Source organism: Propithecus coquereli, unplaced genomic scaffold (genome assembly GCF_000956105.1).
Source record: "Propithecus coquereli isolate 6110/MARCELLA unplaced genomic scaffold, Pcoq_1.0 Scaffold120, whole genome shotgun sequence".
NCBI classification, from domain to species: domain Eukaryota; kingdom Metazoa; phylum Chordata; class Mammalia; order Primates; family Indriidae; genus Propithecus; species Propithecus coquereli.
Window position 1 is genome coordinate 940,145 of NW_012136081.1, and position 10,153 is coordinate 950,297.

The window sequence follows — 10,153 nt, forward strand, 5'->3', positions numbered from 1 at the left end:
AGATGCTTCCAGACAAGGACTGCCGCTATGCCCTCTATGATGCAACCTATGAGACCAAGGAGAGTAAGAAGGAAGACCTGGTGTTTATCTTTTGGTGAGCTCTTCATTCAGACACTTCCTCCTGTCACCTGCTCCCTTTCTCAAGATGGGAACTTCTGTGCTTCCTTGTTAACCAAGAGGCATGCGTTTGGGGTGGGGAGAGATTGTAATAAAACACTTGTCGATGCTAGCCCAAGGGTTCCCCAAAGTCATCTATTGCTTTGCTGTTGCGGCAAGTTCCCTGTCTCTTGTTTCTCTCAGGGCCCCTGAGTGTGCACCCCTAAAGAGCAAAATGATCTATGCCAGCTCCAAGGACGCCATCAAGAAGAAGCTGACAGGTAAGGGCCAGCATTGGTGGTGCTGCCGGCCCTTCTGCTCAGGTCTTGGCTGCAGGGCAGGGTGAATGGTGTGGCAGAGGGGGTCCTCCCCGCTCTTCCCTGCCTGCTGGGAGGTAACCTTGTCCCTTCCATCTGCTTTGATTGGCTCCTTCCCAGCCACAGAAACTTCCCCGAGCCCTGTGCTTCCTGCTCACAGATGCTCCCTTTTCTTCCCTACAGGGATCAAGCATGAATTACAAGCAAACTGCTATGAGGAGGTCAAGGACCGCTGCACCCTGGCAGAGAAGCTGGGGGGCAGTGCCGTCATCTCCCTGGAGGGCAAGCCTTTGTGAGCCCCCTCCAGCCCCCTGCCTGGAGCATCTGGCAGCCCCAGACCTGCCCCTGGGGGTTGCAGGCTGCCCCCTTCCTGCCAGACCGGAGGGGCTAGGGGGATCCCAGCAGGGGGAGGGCAATCCCTTTACCCCAGTTGCCAAACAGTCCCCCCTCCCCCTGGATTTTCCTCTTCCCTCCATCCCTGACGGTTCTGGCCTTCCCAAACCGCTTTTGATCTTCTGATTCCTGTTGGGTTGAAGCAGACCAAGTTCCCCCCAGGCACCCCAGTTGGGGGGGGGGGGCCTGTATTTTTTTTTAACAACACCCTTACTCCTCACCTGTTCCATCCCTTCCCATGCTGCCAACTTCTAACCGCAATAGTGACTCTGTGCTTGTCTGTTTAGTTCTGTGTATAAATGGAGTGTTGTGGAGATGACCCTTCCTTTTTCCTCTGGTCGCAGCCACTCATGGAAGCAGGACCAGTAAGGGACCTTCGATTAAAAAAAAAAAAACACACAAAAATAAACAGGCTCATTAATGGGATGTTTCTTTCAGAGTTGGGGCCCAGGAGACCTTGCCAGGGGAGTAGATTGGGAGAATGAGCAGCATCTCTTTTCCATGCCCCACCCCCTGCCAATCTGGCCCCAGTGACTGGCTGAGACTCCCTGTGACAGTCACCACTCTTCTCTAGGTGCTGCATTTGGCACCAGGTTGGCTGTTTTAAGGGGAGGCTGAGCCCAGGGTGTGTCCTCTGCTGGTTGCAGGGGTTCCTCAGGCAGAAGTGGCTTATGTCGGAGCTGGTTGTTCTGTAGCTTCACCTGGGTGGGCAGTAAGGACCACTCTGATACCCTGCTCAGTCCTGCCAGGTATAGGCTGATGTTACAGGTTGCCTGTTAAGCTACTTTCTCCACCTTCAAGGTTCTGTTTGGTCTTTCCTGTCTCCTTCCCTGGATGGCTGACTCAAATTTATGAGGGCCAAGTTCAGTGGCCGCTGTGAGTCAAAGGCCAAATTGAGCCTTTCGGCCTTCTGTTGATGTGCCTGGAGTCCATTCAGGGTGGGGCCAGCTAGGTGGAGCCCAGGACTTCAGACCCAGGTGTCGAGCCCCACCCCCCTGTGTTTAACCAAGAGGGTACTGCTGGTGCCCTGAGCCCTTTGCTGGCATTGCTCTGGGCTGTCTCCATCTTGTACTTTGGGCTTTCACCTGCCTAGCAGGCAAAGGCATCCAAGAGGTCTCGCACTTGGGTGAGGTGAATTGGTGGTAATGCAGGATTTATTTCTCCCCTAATCCACTGAACTGAATGAGAGCCTTCTGGAGTTAGAGCTGGTTCCTTAGCTCCTTGGAGCTTGTTATCAGCTCTGGGAGGGAGGGAGGAAGAGTAGACCCATTTTCCTGGCTGGGGAAATAGAGGTAGAGAATTTGGGATTATTGTTAAACATACGGTCTCTGTCAGGGGGTGGGGCAAACCTTGGAGATTGCTCCTGTGTCCCAAGTAATGAGTGTTGCACCTTTCCATGGAGAGCCAGCTGCCACTGGAGAAGGGGCTGAGGGTACTGTAGGGGGTGTGCTCCTTTGTGTCCTCAGGATCTGGTCTTCATGATGCCCTGGCAGAGTGTGTGATTGGTGGGTCCCTTAGCTGTGGGAAGTAAGGACAAGAAGGCCCCCTTGCTACAAAACCAGGCTCTTTATTTGTGAAGAACAGGCTGAGCAAATGAGCTACTTTGCCAATGCCAGAGGGGGTTAGAGGCTGCTCCTCAGCCTCCTGGGGAGGGAAGTCAGGGTCCCCAGGGCTCTGCTGACCTGTGGCCAAGTGTGGTGCCCATGCTGCCCTGTCTCTTGTAGGGCCTGGCACCTTTGGGAGGGGTGGGGCTCGTGCTTACCCTGGGAGGACACTGGGGTGAGGGGAAGGCTAGTGACTGCTGTGGTAGGGAAGGAAGCATCTTGCTGGGGAGGATGGCCTGGGAGGCCCTTGTCACTGAAGGTCCCAGAGCAGGGTCTGGGCTGCTCTAAGGCTCCCCCCTTAGGGCGACAAGGGTGTTCCGGAGAAGCAGGGTGCTGGCCTGTAGAGAAAGTTCCTTGGTCTCATGCTCCCTGAGACTGGGTGCTGTTCTTTGCACCTTAGGTATCTCTTGGGCCCCCTCCCTCCTCATGCCCCTGCCCTGCAATAACAGCTGTCATTTATTGCCTCTTCCTAGCAATGAGGAAGAGAAGGGAGGAGTCCTGGCCCAAGATGGGGAAACATGGCCCTGAACCTGGGCTGGGGCTGCTCTCCTAGCCCTGGGGGAGGGAGGTGGGGAGGCCTCACCTTGGCATGTTTGAGCTCCAGCTCTGCCAACTCGATGAGGTTCTTGCGGAAAGAGGAAACGCGGCGGGACTTGAAGTCCATGAGCTCTGGAAAGGAGAGGGAAGAGGAATGGTGACCCAGGCAGGGTAGGTGGCCCAATGGCTAGGGACTGCTGGCTTACCCTGCTTGGCAGAGTCAGAGAGACGTTCAAAGCGTTGGCAGCACAGCTGCTGGTGGCTCTCCGCAGGCCACACCTCCCGGTTCCGGGTGCGCGCCCTGTCCAGTGCCTTGTTGGCATTCTCATAGTCAGCCAGTGCCCGCAGCCGCCGATACAGTAGGTCCTGGGGCCAGGGGACACACGGTAACTGCTGCCCTCCCTAGCTGCTTGTCCCCAGTATGGCCTCCAGCCCTGACTCTGCTCTCTCCTGTGGGAGGCCTCACCTTGGCTGCCTGTGAGTCTCGCATGTAGTATCTCAGCATGTCTGACAGCTTCAGGTCCTCGTCAGAAGCCACCCGGCCCTCCAGCTTCTGTGTCAGGAAGATAGGGAGTGGGAAGGGAACTTGCCAGAGGACCAGCTAAGGGGTGGGAAGCTCCTCTTGATCTAAATGTGCAGCAAAGAATCACGTGGTGCCCACTTTAAGTCAAGGCCCGATGTTCAGGGGAGCAGGCCAGGGAGGGCTTCACAGAGAAGTGGCATCTGACCTGTATCTTTGGGGTTGAGTAGACGTTACACAGAGAGCCAAAGGCTTTGCCGGTGTATAAGCCTGGCGTGTGTTCAGGGAACCTTTAGCTCAGTGGGGGCAGTTGGGCAAAGCAGGGAAGGGAGGCAGGGGCTGGATCACAAGAGGCCTAAAGTGGAAGCCAAGCACTTTGGGCCTTGTGTCTTTGGTAGCTTCTGGAAGAGGCAGCGCCTCTGAAGGGGCTCAAGCAGTGAAGAGATGCTGTCCAGACATTTTAGGAAGACTGGCACACTGCAGTGACTTTCTTGGAGAAGAGTTCAGGAAGTGTGCCTCTGGGCAGCACCTGGGCACAGCCTGCCAAAGGCACGTGGCACATCCTTGCACACACGTGAGACCGGACCCTTGTCTCCACACCGCCGGTTACTAAACTAGTCTGGAGTGTGAGCCCAGGGTAGCACTGGCCGGAGTTATCACCGAACATTCCAAAGTGATGCTGGAGCTTTCCCCTCTCCCAGGACTCATTTTCCCAGCAAAGGCTCAAGAAAGCCTTTGAGCACAGAAGGCAGCACTCACCCGCAGTCGTTCAAAGAGCTCTGCCAGTTTGAGGAAGCTCCTAGGAGGCGGTGAGGAGGAGTTAGGGCAGGGGGCTGAGGAGAACAGCTCGAAGCTTCTCTGCCCTCAGCCCCTCCTTGAGGCATCTCCCTCTCCCCTTTCTCTCCCGAGCCCCCAGCAGGAGCATCTACACTTCCCACCTAGGACTTGTATGGAGTGAGCCCCTCGTGGGCAGACACAGTATTACAGGCACAGGGATTGGGGGCGGGGTGGTGGTAGGAGGGAGTCCTCACGTCTTTAGCTGGTTGACTTCCTGTGTTCCCAGACTGCTCAGCGCAGCTGAGATAGGGATATAATCGTCTGCCAGGCCTGTTGGGGAACAACCCCCCATCAGAGCCCCTAGGTTTGCACATCAAGCCCCACCCCTGGTGTTTGTGGCCATGGACAGACACCAGGGTGTTTCCTGCTCTCTTCTCTCCCCCAGCGAGTAGAGAGGGGCAGGGGGATCCAGGGTCCCTTGGGCCCTGCATACACTTGTGGGAGCGCATGACGCGGTCGGCCCGCAGGCAGGCATCTCGGATACGGGTATGGTACTCCAGCAGGAAGGTCCTCTCGTGCTCAAAGAAGTCATCCACTTCCTAAGGGAGCCAGACAGGACCCCACTTACACTGGGTCACCAGGAGCACGGTAGCACCGCACCCACAGGTGGCACAACCTCCTTCCAACCTAGGCCAGGCCCCACCAGTGACTTCCCTCCCACAGCAATCCTGGGCCTCAATCCTCACTGTGGACGTGAGGCCCTGGGTCGAGTCCAGAGGGGGTCCGGGGTTACCTTAAGCCCTGACATGCCAGTGATGAGGGCTTCATCTGCAGATTTCACAATATTCTTCAGAAACCCCCCAAGGAGCTCCTTCCTGTTCTTCCCTCGGACACTCAGCTGAGGCACACAAAGGGAGGGTGTGACATTGGGGTGGGCGTTTGCACCTCCCATCCCAAGTCACATGCCACTCACGGAGCTGATGGAAAGAGACAGCCTACTTGGAGCCCCTTCCCCAGCCCTGCTACCCACCCCCCCACCATCTCAGAGCCTTGCCCCGAGGGTGACCCCAGCACTCTGGCCCAGCTCACATCTTGCCCATATTCCAAAAAGACAAAGAAGTTGTGGTCTCGACGCAGGGTGGGATGGGCTGCCAGACGCTGCAGAAAGACTTCATGCATCGCAACTGTCTTCTTAAAGATAGCCAGGTACTCCCTGCGGGGCGTGGCAAGCAGTGCATGGGCCTCCTCATCGTCCTGCCTGCTCCCCTTCCCCTCAGCAGGAAAGGAGGTGGCACTCACGCTTCTAGCTCCTGCTTCATTTTGGCAAACTCCTCCCGAGTGATCGAACTGTCCCCCTCGCCCAACTTCTGCAGCTTTTCCCTCGAAGCCTCAAAGTCTGGTCGTGGAGGGGCTGGGGGGATCTGCTCAAAGAAGGGACAGAGCTGGGAGGCCTCTCACCGCCCAGGCAGCTTCACCCACGTGCCTGAGCCTGCCCTCCCCGCCCCGTCCGGCCCCTCCTCACGATGAGGCCGGCGTACTCCTCATTTTCCACGTAGGCGTCGTGCAGCCAGATGAACTCCTCGTGCTGCCGCACGACTGAGAACTCGGTCTGGGCGAAGTGAGGGAGGCAGCTCTGGAAGCGGGAGGCCCATGTGAGGTCCCCCTCCCGCCCCAAGCCTGCCCCGTCAAGCCTCTTGGGCACCCACTTTTGGGCCTCCCCAACTCTCATCCCAGGTGAGGCCCAAGCTGGGGCTGACGAGTCCGTGATTTCACTCGGGATGGTAGAAAGGGACGGTTAGGATTTAGGGCCTCAGGCAAAGGCAACCCAAGACTAGACAAAATGCTCACTCTCTAGGAGGTGCTGAGGGCAAGAGCAGGTGGAGGAACTGTGTTGGCACAAGCCTACCACCCCCGGGAGCAGCCCCCTGCAGGCAGCCATCTGGACCCCTCTTCTTGCCCCGTGCTGCCTTACCTTGGTCTGAACAGTGAATTTCACCTTGTCCCGCTCGCTCACTGCGTCAGAGATCTCCACCTGTAAGGAGCTGTCTCCCTGCAGATCCACCAACATGGAGGAAGGCTGCGGGGGACAGGAGGTCTCTGACCTGACTGAGCACCTCCCATTGGCCCATCCTGGAGCTGAGGGCCTTCTGGTCCTCCTGTAGAGCCCTCCTCAGCAGCAAGGCCTGTGCAGTGCTCCAGGGTCACCAGCCAAGGATCCTGATGAGCCACTGCTCTCGGATTTACAACTACTAAAACATTCTTCGCCCTCCCATCCCTGGAGGCAGGTAGAATGCCCCCCATTTTACAGATGTTGAAGTTGAGACCACCGGAGAGGTGAAGTAACTTGTCTAATGTCACACAGCTGCAAAGCAACAGGCCAGATTTGAACCCAGTTTCTTGATTCCCAACTGCATGCACTTTCTCAGCTACCCACCCACCCCTGCCCCAGCAGGCTGCCTCAGGTTCCCCTTCATCAGGGCTGAGTTGGATGTGAAGTCCCCACCTCTTTTGAGGGGTTGCAAAACCATTCCATTCACTACTTTTGGTGCCAAAGAGGCAACAGCCTAGAGGCAAAGCATGTGTATTTCTCCAAGGGAAAAGATCCATGAGGCACAAGTTTCTATCTAGTTCATTCTTGCATTGAGCTACTCAACGTGCATTTATTAAATTCCTACTGTGTCCACACCATTGTGCCAAGCTATACTAAGGAGAAGGGAAGCAGCTTAGGAACCACTCTACCTTTAAGCATTCTTTCCTCCACTGGTTTTGGCACACTTTGGAGATGGGCCCTGAGATGGGGCTCAGGGACACGTGGATTCAAAAACAGGCAAGGCCCTAACGATGGTGCTTCTGCCACTGGTTTAGTGACTTCTCCCCAGCCTGAGCTGCCTGCGCCTGTCCCCTCCTCCTGGCTCTCTCCCAGGAAGGAACTGCCACTGAGGTTGCTTACGGGGTTATCTCTATATTGTTTCTCCTTTTTGTTTTTTAATTTGAAGTTTAAGTTACATACAGTAAAGAGCATAAATCTTCAGTGTAAACCACAATTATTCTGTACATACATATACACCTCTGCAACCACCCCCCAATCAAGATAGACACGTATTTCTAAACACTCCAGAAATCTTCCTCTTGCCCCACCCAGCCAATTACTCCCCTGCCCCAGAGCTAACCACTGTTCGGACTCCTACCATAGCTTACTTTGGCCTATTCTTGAACTTCCATAAATGCAATTATACAATATGTTCTCTTTTGTGCCCTTATTTTTTAATGAGGTCTATCTATGTTGCTGAGTGGAGCAGCTGTTTTCATTGCTGTGTCGTATTCCATCATTGCTGTGTCGTATTCCATTATATGCTTAAATCATAATTTATGTATCCATTCTATTGTTGATGTTCATTTGGATTATTTCAAGTTTTTTGCTATTATGAATAAAGCTGCTGTGAACATTCTTGCATATGTCTTTTGAGGACTTTTGGCCTAAGTCCTCATTTGTGCTGGGCATGAGAATTGCTTGGTCACAGGGAAGGCATACAGTATGTTTAAACCACTTAGTAAATACTGCCAGTTTTCCACGGTGACTGAACCAATTTACACTCCCACCAGCATTGTGTATGAAAGTTCAAGTTGTGCCACATCCTTGCTAACACTTAGACTTATTAGTTTTTTTAATCTTTTTTTTTTTCTTTTTTTCGTAGAGACGGGGTCTTGCTATGTTGCCCGGGCTGCCTTGAACTCCTGGGCTCAAGCAATCCTCTCACCTGAGCCAATGCAGAATTATTAGTCTTTTTTATTTTTGTTTTTTATTTTTGCATTATGGTATAGTGCACTGGGGGTTTAACTTGTATTACTTGGTGAGGAATGATGTTGAGTAGCATTTTATGTAGTTATCAGCCATCTGATGTCATCTTCTTCTTTTAAAACAAGCTCTGGCAAGTTTTATCAAAGAAAAACTTTGTATGGGGGTTTACTTCTCACCATTCTATTCTGGTATGCTTTTAATGATATCAGAACCACCTGGATCAATGATAGCCTGTGTGCATACTCTAGTATTTTCTGTACACTGTGCCCAATTCAATATTATTGGTATAGTGATGGACACCAGTTTTGGCCAACATGGCATAGTACTCTACTTCAGATTTCCTCAAAGCTGGGCAGTTGTTGGCGAGGATGATCAATTTCACTTTGCTTTGTCTGATCATCTTCAGAGTCTGCTTGTACCACAGCACATATTTTCCACTTTTCATAACGAGTTGGAGCCTGGAGTTGATCAACTTCCGCAACTTTTTCATCTTCTTTGCAGCCACCATCTTCCTGCCTTAGGTGTGAGACAGTCCCCAACCAAAAGCAGCCACCAAGATGGCCAGGGAGCAGTTCCCACCATGCCTGATTTCTTCTTTTGTAAAGCGCCTATTCAAGCTTTTTGCTCCTCTCCTGCCCGCCTCTTTTAAAAATCAGATGATCGTTTTCTTATCGATTTGTAAGAACTCTCTATCCATAGAGACAAGCCCCTTGTTGGTTACATGTTTTGTAAATATCTCTTCCTACTCTCTAGTTTGTCTTTTTACTTTTTTTTTTTTTTGAGACAGAGTCTCACTCTGTCACGTGAGCTAGAGTACAGTAGCATCATCATAGCTCACTGCAACCTCAAACTCCTGGGCTCAAGCGATCCCTCCTCCCTCAGCCTCCCAGGTAGCTGGGACTACAGGTATGCACCACCACACCTGGCTAATTTTTAAAAATTTTAAAATTTTTTTGTAGAGACAGGGTCTCAATATTGCCCAGGCTGGTTTCAAACTCCTGGCCTTAAGTGATGCTGCCCACTTGGCCTCCCAAAGTGCTAGGAATACAGGTGTGAGCCACTGCACCCAGCCTGATTGATTTTCAAATGTTATGCCACCTTGCATTTCTGGAAGAAGGCCTTGCTCATGAACTATTATACTTTTATATATTGCTTATTCAACTTGATAATATTTTATTGATGATTTTTGCATCTGTGTTTATGAGAAATATTAACATGTATTTTTCCTTTCTTGTAGTTCTTGACAGTTTTTTCTATTGTGGTAAAATACACATAATTTAAAAGTTATCATTTTAACCATTCTTAAGTGTACAGTTCAGTGGCACTGAGTGCATTCACATTATTGCACAATCGTCACCATGATTCATGTCTTTTTTTTTTTTTGAGAGAAGGTCTCACTCTGTCACCCAAGCTGGAGTTCAGTGGTGTGATTATAGCTCACTGTAGCCTCAAACTCCAGGGCTCATGCGATCCTCCTGCCTCAGCCTCCCCAGTAGCTAGGACTATAGGCACATGTCACAATGCCCAGCTAATTGTTTTAATTTTTGTAGAGACTGGAGTCTTGCTATGCTGCCCAAGCTGGTCTTGCATTCCTGGCCTCAAGCGATCCTCTCACCTCCCACCTCAGTTTCCCAAAGTGCTAGGATTATAGGCATTAGCCACTGTGCATGGCCCTTATCTCCTCTTAACAGATTTTTGTATCAAGGGTATGCTGTCCGCCTAAAATAAGCTGGGAACTGTGCCTTCTATTTCTTATTTCTGGAAGAATTTGTATAAGAATGGTATTATTTCTCTTTTAATGTTTTGACGAATTCACCCATGAATGTATCTGTGCTTGGAGAGATATTTTTGGAAAAGTTTTAAATTACAGATCTAATGCCCATAATACGCATAGGACTACACAGATTTTTCTACTTCTTGGGTCAGGTTTGATAAGTTGCATTTGTCAAGGATTTTGTTCATTTCATTTAAATTATCTAATTTATTTATAATTGTTCACATATACTTTTTTATGTTTACAGCATCTCTAGTGATGTTTCCTTTATAGTTCCTGATATTGGAAATTAGTATTCTCCCCCTTCCTCCCTCTCTGTCTCTATCCCATTCTCTC

General features: G+C 51.5%; 2 protein-coding genes and 1 pseudogene across 3 annotated transcripts in view; 1 reads left to right on the forward strand and 2 right to left on the reverse strand.

Annotated features, from left to right (window-relative positions):
* CFL1 (cofilin 1 (non-muscle)) overlaps nt 1-1,227 on the forward strand; it is a 3,562-nt gene extending 2,335 nt beyond the window's left edge. Inside the window, exons 3-5 of one of the 2 annotated variants that reach the window (XM_012665444.1) lie at nt 3-94; nt 301-377; nt 597-1,227. In XM_012665444.1, the coding sequence (XP_012520898.1) occupies nt 3-94; nt 301-377; nt 597-709 (282 nt within the window). In that variant the 3' untranslated portion in view covers nt 710-1,227. Of the gene's footprint in view, nt 1-2; nt 95-299; nt 378-596 lie in introns of both variants that reach the window. The other variant, XM_012665445.1, reaches the window with a different exon arrangement.
* Nucleotides 1,228-2,353: 1,126 nt separating this feature from the next.
* The window catches only part of SNX32 (sorting nexin 32), a 21,713-nt gene continuing 13,913 nt past the window's right edge, over nt 2,354-10,153 (reverse strand). Inside the window, exons 2-13 of the mRNA XM_012665447.1 lie at nt 6,217-6,321; nt 5,767-5,877; nt 5,544-5,665; nt 5,334-5,457; nt 5,038-5,142; nt 4,738-4,843; nt 4,499-4,574; nt 4,227-4,266; nt 3,414-3,500; nt 3,154-3,313; nt 2,994-3,079; nt 2,354-2,748 (exon numbers count right to left, since the gene is read on the reverse strand). Coding sequence (XP_012520901.1) covers nt 2,695-2,748; nt 2,994-3,079; nt 3,154-3,313; nt 3,414-3,500; nt 4,227-4,266; nt 4,499-4,574; nt 4,738-4,843; nt 5,038-5,142; nt 5,334-5,457; nt 5,544-5,665; nt 5,767-5,877; nt 6,217-6,321 — 1,176 coding nt within the window. The 3' untranslated portion in view covers nt 2,354-2,694. The remainder of the gene's footprint in view (nt 2,749-2,993; nt 3,080-3,153; nt 3,314-3,413; nt 3,501-4,226; nt 4,267-4,498; nt 4,575-4,737; nt 4,844-5,037; nt 5,143-5,333; nt 5,458-5,543; nt 5,666-5,766; nt 5,878-6,216; nt 6,322-10,153) is intronic.
* On the reverse strand, nt 8,209-8,551 carry LOC105827355 (annotated as a pseudogene).